The 20,572-nt window shown below is 49.9% G+C and overlaps 1 protein-coding gene across 7 annotated transcripts in view; it reads left to right on the top strand.

Annotated features, from left to right (window-relative positions):
- The window catches only part of BIRC6 (baculoviral IAP repeat containing 6), a 533,701-nt gene that overhangs the window by 399,260 nt on the left and 113,869 nt on the right, over positions 1-20,572 (top strand). For all 7 annotated transcript variants that reach the window (XM_075339505.1, XM_075339507.1, XM_075339508.1 and 4 more), the window contains exon 63: positions 3,428-3,645. In XM_075339505.1, the coding sequence (XP_075195620.1) occupies positions 3,428-3,645 (218 nt within the window). The remainder of the gene's footprint in view (positions 1-3,427; positions 3,646-20,572) is intronic.

Genomic DNA, 20,572 nt, shown 5'->3' with positions numbered 1-20,572 from the left:
TAGCAACCAATAGTTTAGTTTTTTTTTTTTGTTTTTTTTTTAAAAGTGTGATTACTTCTGTCTGGTTGTTGTGATGCCATTTTCTTGGTGATGGTAGTAAACCGGAAGCAAATCGTTGTCAGTTCTAAGGATAAAAATTGTGTTTCACATTGTTTTATACCTTTTATGTGTTAGTTTTCCACATTTGTTGGGCCAAATGTTTTGCATATTTTGTTATGGGTAGTCTAATTTTTGTGTTTGTGTTTTTCGGATAAAACATGGAAAGACAAATCCAAATTTCTCACCATATGTCAGGAAGCTTATTATTCTGAGAGTAAAGTAAAGAGGCAGCTATGGAATCAACTGTTGTAAGAGACAGGTGTTAAGTATTAAAAAGTTCCTGTCAAAAAGTCTTTCATCTCTGCAAAGAACTAGAAGGTCCAACTTGAGTTTGCCAAAGAACACAGTCAATGGAAAGACAGATTGGTCTAAGGTGTTGTGGTTGGATGAATCCAAGTTCAATCTATTTGGTACTGATGGAAAGTACTATATATACCGCCCAATTGGCAAATGTAATGATGTAAGGTACCAAACACCTACAGTGAAACATGGTGGTGGCAATGTCATGGTTTGGGGTTGCTTCTCTGCATCTAACTTTAGCCCTCTGCATAGAATTGATGGAAATATTAATGCTACCATGTACAGGGATATACTGGAGAATGTAATGCTGCCACATGATAAAATCAAAATAGGCAGGGGCTGGAAATTCAAGACAATGATTCTAAGCACACTTGCAATTTAGTGAAAGATTGGTTAGGCTATGTGCGCACGTGTGCGCTCTGCACTGCACCTAAAAGGTGCGCTTCAGAGCGCAGCTGAAAAGCTTAGTTCTGAAGCGCATGGTGCCGGCAGAGAACGTGCGCTCTGCATGCTGCCTCTCCCTATAGACAGCATGCAAACCGCACGGAAGAAGTGACATGTCACTTCTTAGAACGCAGCGATTCGGGCAGCAGCCGAATCGCTGCGTTCTAATATGCCACGTGCGCACGGCTCCTGCACAATCTCCATAGACTGTGCAGGGGACGCAGGACGCATGCAGTTACGCTGCGCTGCAGATCGCAGCGTAACTGCATGTAATACGCACACGTGCGCACATAGCCTTAGACAAGAAAAATGTTCACCTGTTGCAATGGCCTAGCCAATCACCTGACTTACACCCTATAGAGCACCTCTAGGATGAGTTAGGGCAACGAGTTTGGGGCCCGTACCCAGAGCAATAAAGATGAATTGTTTGCAGATTTGGAAATTGAATTGAGCAAGATCCCTCAAGATGTCTTGAATACTCTAGTGGCTTCAGTTCCCCATCTGTGAGGTGCAGTAATTAAAGCAAGAGATTATACTACAAAATACTAAGTTATGGCATTGTAAGGCTTTTTGCGCACTGGAAAATATAATTTTCTCAAGAAAATTCCGCAAACACTGAAAGATTACCGCACCCGCGGTAAAAAAACGCGGCAAACCGTACCCAAAAACCGCATGCGGTTTGCCGCGGTTTTACCGCAGTATTGTTCGCGGTTTTGCCGCGTGCGGGTTGGTACATGTGCTTTAATGCATTCAATGCAATAAAGCACATTGAAAGAAAAAAAAAAAAAATCCTTAGATAGCAGATAGATAAATAGAAGAATAGATGGACAGATAGCTAGATAGTTAGAGGGATAGATAGTGTCCCTGTGAGCACATGCTGCATTTCTCACGGTCGGTAGTGAGTTCACATTACCGGCCGTGGGAAATGCCCTGTGGTTACCTCTGCTGTCTCGCTGCGAGGCTGCATTCAGCGCTGTGTCTGTGTCAGTCGCGGCTGGATGCAAGCATCGGAGGACGTGGATTATGCCGGAGTGGTGTGTTTCGGGGGGATTAATAAACGGGTGAACCAGGAGCTTTTTTGTGTTTTATTTAAAATAAAGGATTTTTCGGTGTGTGTGTTTTTTTTACTTACTGGTTGATCATGTCAGCTGTCGCATAGACGCTGCCATGATCAAGCCTGGACTTAGTGGCGGCCGCCATTAACTCCTTTATTATCCGGATCCCCACCGAATCACGGCATCTAGAAGAGCTGGGGACACTCCGGTACTGCCGCATAATGCATGCGACAGTCCCGGGGCAGCTGCGGCTGATATTCTCGGCTGCGGGAGGTGGGAGGGAGGCGGGGGACATTAACCCTGCCCCTCGCTCTCCGCAGCCTGAGAATACCGGGCCGCCGCTGTGTTTTTACCTAGACTGGAAGGTAAAAATACAGCGGAGCCCACGTGGTTTGTTTTTTTTTTCTATATTTCCGTTTGCTTTCTATGTGTATTCTATATGTCTGTGTCTGTGTTCTATGTCTGTCATGTCTGTGTGTGTGTGTGTGTGTGTGTTTACTCTCTGCTCCGCTTCCTCTCCCTGTAATGACATCACTTCCCTGCAAACCGCAGGCAGCGATGTACATTACCGCAGGTAAACCGCGAAATACCGGAGGGAATAACGCAGGAAAACGCAATGAACCGCACAGAATTTGCTGCCTGCGTTATTCCCTGCGGGATTTCACGATTACATGGCAGTCAATGGAGTGAAATCCCGCAGCGACGTGCGGAAAAGAAGTAACATGCAATTGTTTTTGCTGCGGGAATCCCACAGCAAAACATGCAGCTGTCAAATTCCGCATAGTGCGCACAGCAATTTTTTTTCCCCATAGGTTTTGCTGGTGATTCACTGCAGAGATGTTATGAACATTTTCTGCAGCGAAACATGCAGGAAAACCGCAGGAAATCCGCGGGAGAAACCAGAAAGTGCGCACATAGCCTAAAGAATGAATTACTCGATGTTGTGATCCATACATAGTATATGCAAAACTTCAGGCAGTCAGTTTTCTTTATTAAATGACCATAACTGTATTAAACAGCATTTTGGTTAAAATTAAGGTCTTGCATGATGACAACTTCATGTAATTTCAAGTCATCACCAGGAAAATGGAATCACAACAACCAAAGAGGAGCAATCACATTGTATATGCTATCACCTTACATTGTAATGCATGACCTTACAGCCCCTTTATAGATCCTTGCAGTAGAGCAGCACACAACAATGTATATCTTTGCTAAGTAGTGATAAGTGTCTCTGGACTGCGCTCAAGACCACCTGTGTCCACAGTCAGTGTCCCTCTGCTTTTGATTGGCGTGTCTGAACTGTAGAAGGGCAGTGATTGTATGCACAGAGAGGTTGTCAGCGCGGTCCACAGACATTGGACTGCTCAGCACAGATTTACCTACAGCGCTGGTTGATTGGGAAACGACTTCTCTAAAGGCAATTACTGTGATCTTAGAGCGTTGTATGGGCTCAGTAGAGAAACCTAAAGAACATTTCACTTAATACTTACGGTATTTTGTTTTTCTTTCTTTTTTTTTTTTTTTAGGTCACATCTTACAATCCCCATCTGCAAATGTCCTGCCAACCCTTCCTTTTCATGTTTTGCGCACCTTATTCAGCACAATGCCCCTCACCACAGATGATGGCGTGCTACTAAGGCGTATGGCACTAGAAATAGGAGCTATACATCTGATTCTTGCCTGCCTGTCTGCCCTGAGTCACCATGCTCCCAGGATACCCAATTCTAGCTCCAACCCAACGGAGGTAGGTGTGAAGACCACCCGAAACTACAAAAGCTGACTTGTGTATAGCTCCATATGTGTAATATACGAAAACTTTCCCAGGGACGAGATGCAGGATCATTATTTATGCCCTTGTTTACTTGATTCATTTATGATTTGCATATTTTTGTCATGAACGTCAAAGTATCCCATCAGAGCCGGGGTATGGTGGCACAGCAATTTATTTGTTTTTTTCCAAGGACTTTATTTTAACCTTTTAGTAGTGATCAAGAGTAATTTCCCAAATATGGCATGGCGCTTTGTGGTGATAATTCTGGATATTTCAAAATATCCCAGTGATTCTGAAAGTGTGTGTGTGTGTGTGTGTGTGTGTGTGTGTCTGTTTTTTTTGGGGGGGGGGGGGGGGGGGTTCACACTTTAAGTGCTAAATTTACAACCATCTTATCAAAATATTGTGAATTTGACAAATCACTAAAAATTAGGAATATTGTAACTGTGAATGTTTGTTTTTACCCGGAAATTAGATGCTCAAACTACACAAAGTTAAAATTTTCCATACGTGGACTTAGGCCGCATCATTTTTTAAACTTTATTTTGTTAATTATTGGAAGCGTTAAAAATTTAGCAGCAATTGTTCTTTCAAGGAAATTTACAAAATCTATTTTCTTAAGAACCTACTTAGTTTTGAAGTGAATTTTGACCCCTGTATTGGAAAAACCAAAAGTAATACCATTTACAAGCTGCACCCTTCAAAGTATTCAAAGCTGCAGTCAGGAAGATTTTGAAACCTTCAGAGGCTTCATAATCATTATCGCGTGGGATATGATTTTTCATTCCATTCATTGCACTAACAGACCACTATGGGTGGTAGACCCTGCGGCCGTTACTTGCCCTCCAGTTACAATGACAACCATCGGGACCACAGAATATTAATGAAAGGGTGCTGATGAGGTTAGAGAGAGCTCTTACCCTATGTTAACCATCGAAATGCTGCTATTGTTTTTGACAGCAGCATCTATAAGTTAAATCAGCCACAATTGGTGGTAACAGTAATTGTGACTATTGTACATGATGTTGGCTTTAGTATACAGCTGACGTCCTCTGTATTTTCACCCATCAGGGGGCGCTATTCCCTTTTTCCTCATATCAGTAAAAAGGCATATTGTCGGTTAAGTCGTTATGTTTCACTACTTCAATATTCTGTGGCAAACTTTTAGCATTACTTTTGTTAGCGGGTAAAGCTGTTACTTCTAGAACGCTTTAGAAGGCTAAATTCTGCTCTTCAAGGGAACCTGTCACCAGAATTTTCGCTATTAAACTAAAAGAATCCCCTTCTGCAGCTCATGGGCTTCATCCTATAAAGGTTTATCTTGCTACTGGCCCCCCTTTAAGACCTAAATAACTTTATAAATTATTACCTTTTGCTATGGTAATGAGGTTTGCTGGCCCCGTGGGTGGGCTGTATTTTGTCTGTTATCCCCCCTCCTTCCGCTGTTCGCCGTCCCCCAGTGTTCATTTACCATAGATGAGGTAGCCGCCCTCATGTACGCAGTGCTCCGGGAGTCTCGCAAATGCGCAGTGGCTGGTGATGAGCGCCGGTGATGTTGTTTCGCAGGCGCGAGATATGGGCGGCGCTGTGAATGTCATCACTAGCGTCATCCAAGTACCCGCCCATAATCTTGCGCCTGTGCAAGAACATCACCGGCGCTCGCGTTTTGAAAACAGTGCTCAGTCCCGCGATAGTGCCACTGCGCATGCGCGAGACTCCTGGAGCACTGCGAACGTGAGGGCGGCGGACTCATCTATGTAAATGAACACTGGGGGACGGCGAAGAGCGTCAGGAGGGATCACAGACGAAATACAGCCCACCTACGGGGCCAGCAAACTTCATTACCATAGCAAAAGGTAATATTTTATAAAGTTATTTAGGTCTGAAAGGGGGGCCAGAAGCAAGATGAACCTTTCTAGAATGCAGCCCAGGAGCTGCAGAAGGGGATTCTTTTAGTTTAATAGCGAAAATTCTGGTGACAGGTTCCCTTTAAACTACCTGTAGCCTAAACGCTATTTAAGTTGCTTTATAAGACACTTCATCTCTCCGCAGTCTCTGCTGATCGTGACACCAGCCTTACATCCTATTCACTTTAAGACATTGTACATATTTAAAGCTTAAGTCGTTTAACCCCTTTACGATCAAGGATGTATCTGTACGTCCTTGGTCACCTATTTCCGTTACTGCGTGCCTGCCATAATCCCCGCACATCTCTGTTGATCTGATCAGCAGAGATGTGTGGCTAACAGGCACAGGTGGATCGGAGATCCGCCCGCACCTGTTAACCCTTTAGATTACTCTTTCACACTGACAGCGCAATATAAATGGTCACAGCGAGGATTGCCCTGTTCCCCGCTGCCACCGGCGGCCCTGTGATGTATTTACGGGATGCCAATGTATTGCCATGGTAGTGCACGGTCAGCTGATGACCCTGCCACTACCATGACAAGCTTCCTGTGAGAGCCGACAGAGCATCGGCACTCACAGGAGATGAGCATTTCTGCTGATCAGAGCGATGCTGCTCTGATCAGCAGAAATGCACAGGTAATCGGACTGTGCAGTGATAGTCGCCTAGGGAAACTAGTAAAATAAATAAAAAATGTAAAAATAAGAAATATACACATTTGGTATCACTGCATTCAGAAATGCCCAGTCTATCAAGATATAAAATCAGTTAATCTGATCGGTACTCGGCGTGGTGAGAAAAAAATCCCAAACGCCAAATTTACAGGTTGTTTTTTTTTTTTGGTCGCTGCAAAATTTTTTAAAATGCAATGACAGGCAATCGAAATGTAGCATCTGCACACAAATGATATTTTTTTGCGTCTTGAGCAGACTATAAGCCATCACTGAGCCCCAGATCCTGAAAAGTGAGAATGCTACGGGTCTCGGGGGTTTTTTGGGACAATTTCTGAATTATTTTTTTTTTTAACTCCTTAGGTAAAATTAAAAGTATACACGTTAAGTATTTATTTATGAAATCGTACTGACGTGAGGCATCATACTGACATGTCAGTTTTACCATATAGTGAACACTGTTAAAGAGCCCAAAAACTAACTTGCAATTGCGCTTTTGTTTTGCAATTTCACCGCACTTGGAATTGGTTTCCCATTTCTTTGTCGCTCCATTGGGAGACCCAGACAATCGGGTGTATAGCTACTGCCTCCGGAGGCCACACAAAGTATTACACTCAAAAGTGTAAACCCCTCCCCTCTGCTATACACCCTCCCGTGCATCACGGGCTCCTCAGTTTTTATGCTTTGTGCGAAGGAGGCTGACATCCACGCATAGCTCCACATCTTAGTCAGCAGCAGCTGCTGACTAGGTCGGATGGAAGAAAAGAGGGCCCATATCAGGGCCCCCAGCATGCTCCCTTCTCACCCCACTCTTGTCGGCGGTGTTGTTAAGGTTGAGGTACCCATTGCGGGTACATAGGCAGGAGCCACATGCTGTTTTCCTTCCCCATCCCTTTAGGGCTCTGGGTGAAGTGGGATCCTAATCGGTCTCCAGGCACTGGGACCGTGCTCCCTCCGCAGCCCCTGGAGAATCTGCTGGACAGGAGCCGGGTATCGTCAGGGACAAGGCCCTGCTACTGTGAGGTACTGTGTCCCCGAGGGGACCGCGCATGGAGCGCTTGTGCCATACACACTGCAGCACTGCTGGGTGTGTTAGTGCGCCGGGGACTGCCGCGCCGGCCGTGCTTATTTGCCGGCTGCGCTTATAACTTTAGTCCCCGGCTTTTGCGGCCTAGTTTCGCTTATTCCCGCCCACAGGCCTGCCAGTCAGGGGAAGGGCGGGACGCTGCACAGGACGGCAGCACTGAGGGCTGGAGCATACTCTGTATCCTCCTCCCCCCTCACTCAGCACAGTGGGGCACTAGATTCCCGCACTTTCTAGGGCACGCCCACGGCCCCCTCCTCCCCACAGAACGCCGGCAGCCATTACTGTCAGCACTTCTGACGCTGGAGAGGAGAGACAACATCAGGGGGGCCCGGGCACGGATTCTGGTGATCACACAACCGCTGTGAGCGGTCGGTAAGCAGCACCTGAGGTGCTGGCCCCACTGAGTGCCGAAGTGTACATATATATATATATATGCTTGTTGTATGGTCGCACTGTTGATTTTTGGCTACTCTTAGAGAAGCCTTACAGTCCAGCCCCGGGCACTGTTCAATCATTATACCACCCCCGGACCTGCCAGTCAGGAGGAAGGGCGGGACAGTCGGGCTGACGCTGACAGTGAGGGCCGGAGCACACTTCGCTGTCCTCCGCCCCCCTCACTAATCACGCTACGGAACTGATCCCCTCAAGGACTCAGTGTCCCCTTGGGGACGGTGCAGAGAGCAGCTTCGCCTCAGACTTGGTGACTACCGCGCCGACCGCGCCTGCTTGCCGGCCGCGGTCTGTAACTTTAGTTCCCGGCTTTTGCGGCCTAGCGCCTTAAACTCCCGTCCCTGGCCCTGCCAGTCAGGGGGAAGGGTGGGACGGTCAGTCGGAGGCTAGCAGTGACGGCTGGAGCACACTTGGCTGTCCTCCGCCTCCCTCACGTTTCGCTCAGGGCACCAGATTCCCGCACTTTTGGGGTTACGCCCACGGCTCCCCCCTCCACTGTACACGCCGACAGCCATGTTTTCAGCAGCACATACTGCTTCAGGGTCGGTACACCAGGGGGCTTCTTCTCGATGCTGGGCCCCCTAGAGTGATGAACTGTATATGTGATACACTGTATATATGGCTATATAATGTTTGAAGGCAGTTTCACTGGTTGAGCTTCGCCGGCGTTCCCTGTCCAGGCGGCAGGGACAGAGTTACAGCTTTGCTGAGAAACTCTCTGGGTCATTTTCACTATCCATGTCTCAGGCTATGGACAAATGGTCGGCTAAGAGACTAGGAGTTTGCAGTCCAGACCGGCCCCTTACACAGGCCCCGGGCACTGCGGGATCGCCCCAGGCCTCCCTCGGTCTGCGACGAAGCGTGTTCCTGGGGTGGCCTCTAGTTATTACGTGGTAAACTCCAGCACGAACCGCAGTCCCAGTCCGGCTAAGCAGCCTTGCTTGGAATCTTCCCCGACTTCTAGGGTCTCAGCTTGAGGACCCTCTAGAGGATGGGGCGGAGGTCGCAACCCAGGACTCTGTCCGGACGTGGCTCTCAAGGCTGCACAGATTCTGTCCAGAAGCACACCTTCCCGGACAAGCGTTTTACTGAACGCCTTATAACACACGTTGTCCCTTCCCCTCTGACGTTGTTAAGGTTTCGGCTCAGTGTCATAAGGTGCCCGCCAGTCTCGGACTGGCGGCTAGATCAGTAGTAGCAGTGGCTGGTGGGTCCACGCTCAAGAATGCCACGGACAGACGGAAGCTGCTCTGTCCCAGATCAATGCGGTCATCCTGTGCTCCGCAATTAGCGTCTTTGACGTCTCAGGCGGTGGTATTTTCATCCTCCGCCGTGCACAGAGAACCTTTTCTGCATGGCGGTCCAGGTCAGGGGAGTGGTCCCCACATGTCCAAGACCGATGTAGGAGACATTCTGTCTTACGGTCACAGGATAGAGCTCAGTTCTCGTCCTCCGACTCGTTGCTTCACAGCATCTCCGTCCCCCGAGCGAGCCGATGCACGTTTCCAGTCGGTGAACACTCCGAAGGCAGGAGGAGTTGCGATCCTCGTTCCCCTTCAAGAACGTAGTCGCGGCTTTTTACTCCAGCTTGTTCGTGGTACCAGATAGGACGGATCACTCCGCCCCGTTCTGGACTTCACACTGCTCAACGGACTGAGAACCTGACGGTTCCGGATGGAATCTCTCCGCTTGCCATCACCTTTGATGGCCCAAGGAGGTTTTCTAGCATCAATCGACATCAGGGATGCTTATTTCCACGTGCCGATTGTACCAGAATATCAGCGCTTCCTGCGCTTCGCCATAGGGAACGAACACCTTCAGTTCGTGGCACTAACTTTCGGCCTGGTGACAGCCCTACGGGCCTTCACCAAGGTCATGACAACGGTGGTAGCGGTCCTACTCTCTCAGGCAATCTGCTGGTCAAGGCCACCTCTCGGATGGCATGCCAACACAGACTGAACATTGCCCTAGAGACTCTCCAGAGATTCGGGTGGTTCATCAATTTTTCCTAAAGTCAAAATTGACACCGGCCCAATCACTGACATATCTCGGCATGGAGTTTCATACTCTCTCAGCGATAGTGAAGCTTCCGCTGGACAAACAGCGTTCACTACAGACAGGGGTGCAATCGTTCCTTCGAGCCCAGTCACACCCTTGAGGCGCCTCATGCACTTCCTAGAGAAGTTGGTGGCAGCAATAGAGACCGCTCCGTTTGCGCAGATTCATCTGCGCCCACTTTAATGGGACTTTCTCCGCAAATGGGACAGCAAATCGACGTCCCTCGACAAGAACGTTGCTCCTTCTCGGGCAGCCATGGCCTCCCTTCAGTGGTGGCTTCTTCCCACTCTTGTCGAAGGAAAAATCCTTCCTGCCCACATCCTGGGCTGTGGTCACGGCGGACGCGAGTCGGTCAGGGAGTCTTCCTCCACCACAGGGCTCAGGGTACATGGACTCAGCAGAGTCCTCCCTCCAGATCAATGTTCTGGAGATAAGGGCAGTGTTCTAGCCCAAATAGCGTTCCAGCCATGGCTGGAAGGCAGGCAGATCCGAATTCAGTCGGACAACGCCACGGCGGTGGCATACATCAACCACCAAGGCGGCACAAGCAGTCGGCAAGCCTTCCAGCAAGTCCGGCGGATTCTGCTGTGGGTGGAAGCCACAGCCTCCACCATCTCCGCAGTTCACATCCCGGGCGTAGAAAACTGGGAAGCAGACTTTCTCAGTCGCCAGGGCATGGACGCAGGGGAATGGTTTCTTCGACCGGACGTGTTTCAAGAGATTGTTGCCGCTGGGGGAAGCCGGACGTCGACCTATTGGCGTCCCGGCACAACAACAAGGTCCCGGCATTCAGGGCACGTTCTCAAGATCACAGAGCTCTGGCGGCAGACGCATTCTGAATTCTGCGGCCCTCAACCTGACTGCATAGCCATTGAGTACTGGATCCTAGCGTCTTCAGGGTTATCTCAAGAGGTCATTGCCACTATGAGACAGGCCAAGAAACCAACGTCCGCCAAGATCTACCACAGGACGTGGAAGATCTTCTTATCCTGGTGCTCTGATCAGAGTTTTACTCTCTGGCCATTCGCCTTGCCACTTTCTGTCCTTCCTTCAATCCGGAATGGAAAAGGGGTTGTCTCTCGGTTCCCTTAAGGGACAAGTTTCGGCGCTTTCTGTGTTTGTGTTTCAAAAGCGTCTAGCCAAACTCCCTCAGGTACGCACGTTCCTGCAGGGGGTTTGCCACATAGTCCCTCCTTACAAGCGTCGGCTAGAACCCTGGGATCGGAACAGGGTGATACCGGCTCTTCAGAATCCACCCTTCGAGCCAATGAGGGATATTCTCTTTCACGCCTTTCGCAGAGGGTGGTCTTCCTAGTGGCAGTCACGTCACTCCGCAGAGTGTCTGACATAGCAGCGCTGTCATGTAAAGTCCCCCTTCCTGGGGTTTCACCAGGACAAGCTGGTTCTGCGTTCGGTTCTGGAATTTCTCCCGAAGGTGGTATCCTCTGTTCATCTCAATCAGGATATCTTCTTACCTTCTTTTTGTCTCATCCGGTTCACCAACGTGAAAAGGATTTGCACTTGTTAGGTCTGGTGAGAGCACTCAGACTCTACATTTCTTGTACGGCGCCCCTGCGCCGCTCGGATGCGCTCTTGTCCTTGTCGCTGACCAGCGTAAAGGGTCGCAAGCTCCCAAGTCAACTTGGCTCGGTGGATCAAGGAACCAATTCTTGAAGCCTACCGTTCTGCTGGGCTTCCGGTTCCTTCAAGGCTGAAGGCCCATTCTCCCAGAGCCGTGGGTGCGTCCTGGGCGTTGCTGCACCAGGCTACGGCTCAGCAGGTGTGTCAGGCGACTACCTGGTTGAGTCTGCACGCTTTCACGGAGCACTATCTAGTGCATACCTACGCTCGGCAGATGCCAGCTTAGGTAGGCGAGTCCTTCAGGCGGCGGTTGCCCACCTGTAGGAAGGGGCCGTTTTACGGCTCTATTACGAGGTATTCTTTTACCCACCCAGGGACTGCTTTTGGACGTCCCAATTGTCTGGGTCTCCCAATGGAGCGACAAAGAAGGGAATTTTGTTTACTTACCGTAAATTCCTTTTCTTCTAGCTCCAATTGGGAGACCCAGCACCCGCCCCTGTTCCCTTCGGGCTGTTATTCTTTGTGTACACATGTTGTTCAGATTGAATTGTTCTTGGTAATGGTTTCAGTTCTCCGAACATCCTTCGGATTGAATTTACCTTAGACCAATTTATAAGTTTCCTCCTTCCTGCTTTTGCACCAAAACTGAGGAGCCCGTGATGCACGGGAGGGTGTATAGCAGAGGGGAGGGGTTTACACTTTTGAGTGTAATACTTTGTGTGGCCTCCGGAGGCAGTAGCTATACACCCGATTGTCTGGGTCTCCCAATTGGAGCTAGAAGAAAAGGAATTTACGGTAAGTAAACAAAATTCCCTTCTTTCCAGTACACTATATGGTAAAACTAATAATTTCTTTGCAATTATATCCTATCAGAGAAGGCCACTCCCTTCTTGCAGTAGTCAGACACTTTCTATCCTCAATAACTCCTCCTCGCCCCCTCTCCACCTCCTAAACTTCTCATCTACTGGGAAAAACCAGCTCAAGTCCGTCTTGCTTGGAAGAGACTGACTTCAGGGGCGTATGACACAGCCAATTATCCTCTATGGAGAGAGGAAGATGAGTGAGGGAACAGACATAAACATATTGCCCAGCTCTGTAACAAGTGTTTCTTTGTCGCTCCATTGGGAGACCCAGACAATTGGGTGTATAGCTTCTGCCTCCGGAGGCCACACAAAGTGTTACAATTTAAAAAGTGTAACCCCTCCCCTCTGCCTATACACCCTCCCGTGGACCACGGGCTCCTCAGTTTTATGCTTTGTGTGGAAGGAGGCACACATCCACTCATGCATTCTCATAACTTGTCGGTTGGAAGAAAAGAGGACCCCCACGGGGTCCCCGACATGCTCCCTTCTCACCCCACTATGTCGGCGGTGTTGTTAAGGTTGAGGTACCCATTGCGGGTACAACGGCTGGAGCCACATGCCGTCTCCTTCACCATCCCTTATGCGGCTCTGGGAGAAGTGGGATCCTGAGCGGTCATCCATTTACTGGGACCGTGCTCCATCCGCAGCCCCTGGTGGAACCTGCCGGACCGGAGCCTTTTCAACCCCAGGGACCGGGCCCTGCTACTTAAAGGTACTCTGTGTCCCCATTGGGGACTGTACAGGAAGCGCACCTTCTTCCCGGAAGCCGCGGTAGTCTTAAAGCTGGGGAGGCACGTGGACTTCCGCGCCGACCGGGCCTGCTTGTCGGGCGCGGTCTCAAATTTAGTCCCCGGCTTCACCGCGGCCTAGTCGCGAAAATCCCGCCCCTGGGCCTGCCTGTCAGGGGTAAGGACGGGATTACCAACATGATGTCGGATGTGACGGCTGGAGCATCCTGCATGTCTTCCTCCCCCCTCACTGACCACTGTGGGAACCCCAGACGGTACCCATTGCGGGTACGGAAGCTGGAGCCACAGGCAGTCTCCTTCACCATCCCTTATGCGGCTGGGAGAAGTGGGACCTGAGCGGTCATCCATCTGCTGGGACCGTGCTCCATCCGCAGCCCCTGGTGGAACCTGCCGGACCGGAGCCTCTTCAACCCCAGGGACCGGGCCCTGCTACTTAAAGGTACTCTGTGTCCCCATTGGGGACTGTACAGGGAGCGCACCTTCTTCCCGGAAGCCGCGGTAGTTGTAAAATTGAGGAGGCAGGTGGACTTCCACGCCGACCGGGCCTGCTGGTCGGGCGCGGCCTCAAATTTAGTCCCCGGCTTCACTGCGGCCTAGTCGCGAAAATCCCGCCCTCGGGCCTGCCTCTCAGGGGTAAGGGCGGGATTACCGACATGACGTCGGATGTGAGGGCTGGAAGATCCTGCATGTCTTCCTCCCCCCTCACTGACCACTGTGGGGAACCCAGACTCCCGCTCTTTGCTGGCGCCGCCCTCGGCCCCACTCCTCCCCTGAGAGCTCCGGCGGCCATTTTCTGGCATTCTGCCGGTGGGTGCTTCTCAGGGGAGCTCAGGGTGAACACAGCACCCGGTACTGGTTCCCCTAGGGTGCCGGATACATATGTATATATTATATATATTTCTGTTCGGACAGACTGTATCCCCTTTTCTTTTCTTTTCACATTTACCTTCAGTGGTCACTCTCCTAGGAGACAACAGGCACAGGTTTTTCTCGCGGTCTGTACCTCTTGTGGGGCTATGTTACCTGCGGGATCCACCTACCCTCACTGTGAGCAATGCTCGACTCCTGCCTCGCTTGCTCAGCCGGAGCCTCGGGCACTGGTGGGCCCCTCGGCTCATGTAGACCCCCCGCTCCCCCTGAGCAGGCTGCAGGGACAGAGTCACAGGTGTTGGCCCTCAGTCATTTTCATATGATCAAATGGTCTTCTTAGCTCCTTGAGGCATTGCAGTCCAGACCGGACCTTTCACAGGCCCTGACCCTGTAGCTTGTCTCATCCAGGCCTCGCTTGGTTAGCGCCGCAGCGCGCTCCCAGGTTGAGCCCTAGGTCTCAGGCGGAGGACTCCTGCCCGGACCGCAGTCCAAGACCAGCTAAGCGGTCTCGCTGGGACTCTTCCCCGACTTCCTCACGCTGCTAGGGATCCCAGCTTGAGGACTCTCAGGAAGACGAGGCGGACGGGGGAGCTCAGGGCTCTGGCCCTGACTTCACCCTTAACCTTGATACTCCTAAGGGGGACGCCTTAGTAAATGATCTTATCTCGTCCATCAACCAGGTGCTGGTTCGCTCTCCTCCGCCTCCTCTTCCTGTAAAGGAGTCGGCTTTTCAGCAGGAGAAACACCAGTTTCGGTTCCCCAAACGTACACGCAATACGTTTTTTGATCACTCTAACTTCAGGGATGCTGTCCAAAAAACCCGGAGCGGTCCCGGACAAGCGCTGGGTTAAACGTCACACTGACACGCGTTACCCCTTTCCATCTGAAGTCGTTAAGAGTTGGGTTCATTCTCCCAAGATGGATCCTCCAGTCTCCAAATTGGCTACTAGGTCCGTTGTGTCTGTTGCAAATGGCTCATCACTGAAGGATGCCACTGACAGACAGATAGAGCTCTTGGTGAAGTCCATCTATGAGGCCACGGGCACGTCTTTCGCCCCGGCCTTTGCAGCCGTGTGGGCTCTCCAAGCAATCTAGGCTTGTCTGAAGGAGTTTAATGCTGTCACATGGAATTTTGCTCCGCATGTTCCGTCTTTGACTCTCGGGCATCAGCCTTTTCGTCCTGCGCCATGAACGCCGTCCTGGACTCCACTAGCCGCACGGCTGTAGCATATGCTAACTCCGTGGCAGTTCGCAGGGTCATGTGGCTGCGCGAATGGGAACCAGACTCGGCTTCAAAAAGGTTCTTACCTGGTTTGCCTTTTTCTGGCGACCGTTTATTTGGCTAACGATTGGATGATATTATTAAGGAATCCAAGGGAAAGGTCTCCTCCTTACCCCAGTCCAAGCCTAAGAGACCTCAGCAAAGAAAAATCCAATCGAGGTTTCGTTCCTTTCGTCCCTCCGCCAAGCCACATTCTTCTTCGTCCAACAGGCCGGAGAAAGGCCAGAGGAACTCATATGCGTGGCGGCCCACGTCACGACCCCAAAAGGCCGCAGGGGGCACTGCCTCCAAAACGGCCTCCTCATGACTCTTGGCCTCCCCTAGCCGCATCCCCGCTCGGTGGCAGGCTCTTCTGCTTTGGCGGCGCCTGGTGGCCACAAGTTCAAGACCGATGGGTGAGAGACATTCTGTCTCATGGTTACAGGATAGAGTTCAGTTCTCGTCCTGCGGCTCGTTTCTTCAGAACCTCTGGGCCCCTTCTCAGGCGGCGTGTCAACAAAGCCTTGCCGTCGCTCTGGCAACTCTCCAGGGACAAACTGCTTTCTCTGCAGGCGGGGGTGCAATCACTTCTTCGGAGTCAGTCACACCCCTTAAGGCGCCTCAGGCACTTCCTGGGGAAGATGGTGGCAGCTATGGAGGCAGTGCCGTTCGCGAACCAAGGCGGCACTCGCAGTCGTCAAGCCTTCCAGGACGTCCGGCGGATTCTGCAGTGGGTGGAAACCACAGGCTCCACCATCTCCGCAGTTCACATCCTGGGCGTAGAAAACTGGGAAGCAGATTTTTTTTTTTTTCCTCAGTCGTCAGGGCCGCTGAGGAACGCAGGACGTCGATCTCTCAAGGTCCCGGCCTTCATGGCACGGTCTCAGGATCACAGACCTCTGGCAGCGGACGCTTTAGTCCAGGATTGGTCACAGTTTCGACTGCCTTATGTGTTTCCCCCTCTGGTGATGCTGCCCAGGGTACTACGCAGGATCAGGTCCGACTGCCGTCGTGCCATTCTCGTCGCTCCAGACTGGCCGAGACGGTCGTGGTATCCGGATCTGTGGCATCTCACGGTGGGTCAACCGTGGGCACTTCCAGGCCGCCCAGACTTGCTGTCACAAGGCCCGTTTTTTCCATCTGAATTCTGTGGCCCTCAACTTGACTAGGTGGCCATTGGCCCCTGACTCCTAGAGTCTTCAGGGTTATCTCAGGATGTCATTGCCACCACGAGACAAGCCAGGAAGCCAACGTCCGCCAAGATCTATTACAGGTCTTGGCAAGTCTTTCTATCCTGGTGCGCTGAGAACGGCTTTCCTCCATGGCCGTTTGCCTTACCCACATTCCTTTCATTCCTACAATTTGGAATGGACAAGGGTTTGTCCCTCGGCTCTCTCTCTAGGGCCAAGTCTCCACGCTCTCCGTGTTTTTCTTTCAAAAGCGTCTAGCCAGGCTTCCGCAGGTCCGCACGTTCCTGCAGGGGGTCTGCCACATGGTCCCACCTTACAAACGTCCGTTGGAACCCTGGGATCTTAGCAGAGTCCTGACGACTCTTCAAAAGCCGCTTTTTGAGCTGCTGCGGGATGTCTCTCTCTCCCGTCTTTCTCAGAAGGTGGCCTTCCTGGTGACAGTCACTTCTCTTCAGAGAGTGTCTGAGCTTGCGGCGCTGTCATGCAAGGCTCCCTTCCGGGTTTTCCACCAGGATAAGGTGGTTCTTCGTCCTGTCCCGGAATTTCTCTCTAAGGTGGTATCTCGTTTTCATCTAAATCAGGATATCTCCTTGCCTTCCGGTTGCCCTAATCCAATTCACCAGGGTGAAAAGGTTGTGCACTCTTTGGATCTAGTGAGAGCACTACGGTTCTACGTGTCTCGCACGGCGCCCCTACGCCGTTCAGATGCGCTTTTTGTCCTTGTCGCTGGCCAGCGTAAGGGCTCTCAGGCCTCCAAGTCGACCTTGGCTCGGTGGATCAAGGAACCGATTCTCGAGGCCTACCGTTCTTCGGAGCTTCCGCTCCCTTCAGGGCTGAAAGGCCATTCTACCAGAGCTGTAGGTGCGTCCTGGGCATTGCGGCACCGGGCAACGGTTCAGCAGGTGTGTCAGGCAGCTACGTGGTCTAGTCTGCACACTTTCACAAAGCACTATCAAGTGCATACCTATGCTTCGGCAGACGCCAGTCTAGGTAGGCGAGTCCTTCAGACGGCGGTTGTCCACCTGTAAGAGGGGGCCGTTTTCGGCTCTTTTTATCGAGGTATTCTTTTACCCACCCAGGGACTGCTCTTGGACGTCCCAATTGTCTGGGTCTCCCAATGGAGCGACAAAGAAGGGAATTTTGTTTACTTACCGTAAATTCCTTTTCTTCTAGCTCCTATTGGGAGACCCAGCACCCACCCCTGTGCCCTTTGGGCTGGCTGTTCTTTTGGGTTATGGTCTTCAGTTCTCCGAACATCCTTCGGATTGAATTTACCCTAGACCAATTTATAAGTTTCCTCCTTCCTGCTTTTGCACCAAAACTGAGGAGCCCGTGGTCCACGGGAGGGTGTATAGGCAGAGGGGAGGGGTTACACTTTTTAAAGTGTAATACTTTGTGTGGCCTCCGGAGGCAGAAGCTATACACCCAATTGTCTGGGTCTCCCAATAGGAGCTAGAAGAAAAGGAATTTACGGTAAGTAAACAAAATTCCCTTCTTTCTCTCACATCAGAGGTTGATTCTGATAAACATGGCTGAGCTATGTATTGTCCTCCATGTTGGTGCAGCTCGTCTCTGTGAGCTAAAAAGTGAAAGAGCAGGCATTCCCTGCTGTGCGGTCTATGGGAGAGATTACTGCGTCTCCTCCACAGCAATCAGAGGATTGCAAGTTACATGTACAGCAGAGAGGGGAAAAACGGGATAATGAAGGATACCAGTAATATCATGGCCAGAAATGGTGTTTTTGCTCATGATTTGTATTCTCTCTAGTATTCACCATTCATAGTTACATAGATTGAGAAAGACCTAGGTCCATCTAGTTCAACCTTCCTCCACCAATTATATATTTCGTCACTAAATCATTTCTAACTGACAATGTTGTGTGTACTGAGGAAATCATCCAGCCCTTTCTTAAATTAGTGTCTTACTACATCTTGTAGTAGGGTATTCCACAATCTGACTGCTCTAACTGTAAAGAACCCTTTCCTATTTAGCTGCTGGAATTGCCTTTCTTCCACTCTCATTGAGTGCCCCCTGGTCCTTAGAACTTCTTGTTTGAAGCCCAGCCAGAAGCCAGGCTTATTAGGAAGACACAGCAACTATGGGGGCCTGCAGCAGGCCCCTGACTGCCATGACAATCCAGTGGCACCCAGCAAACTCATCTTGTAGGGTCGATGGGATTGAGTGCCTAGCAATTGCATCATTTTAAATATATAAAAACTGCAGCAATGGGAGCTAGCTCTGGTCTCTGCAGTCACACAGGAACACAACGTAGGATGTACTATTGGGTCTTTTGGGGAGTGGGGCAAGGCTCCCTTCTTTTCTGTTTAACCACTTGGTTGCCACAGTCACTATTGACTGCAGCATCTAAGGGGTAAAAATACTATGACAGCCAGGGCACTGCACTCTTGTGACTTATGTACATCAGATGTTGGCAAAAAGATAGCATCCCATAATGTACGTAACGCCGTTGATATACGGCTTCCGTTTATAAGCATTAAATTGACTGTGACCAGCACAAAGTGTTTAACGTTCAGCTAAAGCGTTCTCGCACTCGCGACGTCCTTTATTTTCTGCGGCAGAGTAGGTTATACACACTTGAATCAGGCTTTGGCTCATACGCTCATTTTTGGCAGCTATTTCTTATTTGATGAAGTTTGCTTGTTTTATGGAGAAAGCCAAAATTCAGTATCTGCGTGTGTAACGGCCAAGTTTCAGGATGTCTCTACTGTAAATGAATGAAGTCTTCCACTAATTATCTATGACGGTCTAATTAATGGTTGTACATATAATAGAATTAACCCCTTCAGACCTGCAGTGATGGACAAAGTAAGAAAGCACATCACCAATCCTGATAAAATGATCTCATCTGGGTATTGTGGCTCCCGAGCCAATTTATGCTGCTATCCTTTTTAAACTACAGATCTCTCATCTAGTTATATACGACAGGAGAATTTACAATGTGCTAAACCGCGGGTACTTACAGCTAGTAATTGGCATGATACTCTTGTGAGATTAGGCAAAGCCGCCACAATCCCCAACAATCCCTTTAAAAACCATATGGGCTTTGGAATAAAATATCAGATGCGGTCTAATCACCAGTCATCGTTTCTTGCCATTCGGGCTTTGTCCAGCTTTTTTCATATGCTTTATTTCTGAGCTTTGCAAACTAGAAAATTCCATAAATGATCTTGCAGGATTTGTCCTCACATATATAGAAATTATACATAAGCAAGATGTATTGCGCTTTAGATCACGACAGTAGTGTATTTTAAAATCTTGGTATTTACTTCCCCAGAACAATTCAGGGCCGTCATCTCCCAGCTGTGTTTTTTTCCATGTCAGATGTGTGATCCTTCATATCGCACTTCTGTAGCTGCACTTGCACGTTGCATTGTTTGCATGTGACAGTAAAATCATTCTTATTATTAAAGGGAACCTGTCAGGTGCAATATGCACTCAGAACCACGAGCAGTCCTGGGTGCATATTGCTAATCCCTGCCTAACTGTCCCTGTATACACTAGCATAGATAAAGGGATATTTAGAAAAAGTAATATGCTAATGAGGCCAGGGACTAGTTGCAAGGGCATTAGTTCCTTTGGCTAGTTGTCCCCTATAGCATGTTGGCACGCTCCTGTGGGCGCCTAACATGCTAATGAATGCGCAGCGTCAGAGGTATGGTCGCTCTCAACTCTGCTGCTGGTTTTCGGCTCAGTCCGCCTGATCAGAACGTACCCAGACTTCCTGTAATGTGCACTACACCAGTTTGAAGCCAGGACGCGTCCACCCAGCTTCATAGTACTCATGACCAGAAGACTGGGACTTCTGATCATGTGCACTGAGCCGAAATCCAGCGTCAGGGGCGGTGGCATCAGACAGCAGTGAGATCGACCATGCCTCTGACTTTCTGCATTCATTAGCATGTTGGCACGCTCACAGGAATGTGCTTACATGCTAAGGGGTAGACTAGCCAAGGGAACTAACACCCTAACGACTAGTCCCCATGCTCATTAGCATATTATAAAAGATCTTTAGAAATACTTTTTCTAAAGATCTCTATATCTATGCTACTAGATACAGGGACAGTTAGGATTAGCAAGATGCACCCAGAACTGCCCGTGGTTCTGGGTGCATATTGCACCTGACAGGTTCACTTTAATTGCTGTGTGACTGGTCATACAGCGGTACGGCCATTCATTGTCAGTGAAAGTGCTTT

Source organism: Anomaloglossus baeobatrachus, chromosome 3 (assembly GCF_048569485.1).
Source record: "Anomaloglossus baeobatrachus isolate aAnoBae1 chromosome 3, aAnoBae1.hap1, whole genome shotgun sequence".
Classification (NCBI taxonomy): domain Eukaryota; kingdom Metazoa; phylum Chordata; class Amphibia; order Anura; family Aromobatidae; genus Anomaloglossus; species Anomaloglossus baeobatrachus.
Note: the sequence above shows the minus strand (reverse complement) of the source record. Positions and strands in the feature narration are given on the sequence as shown.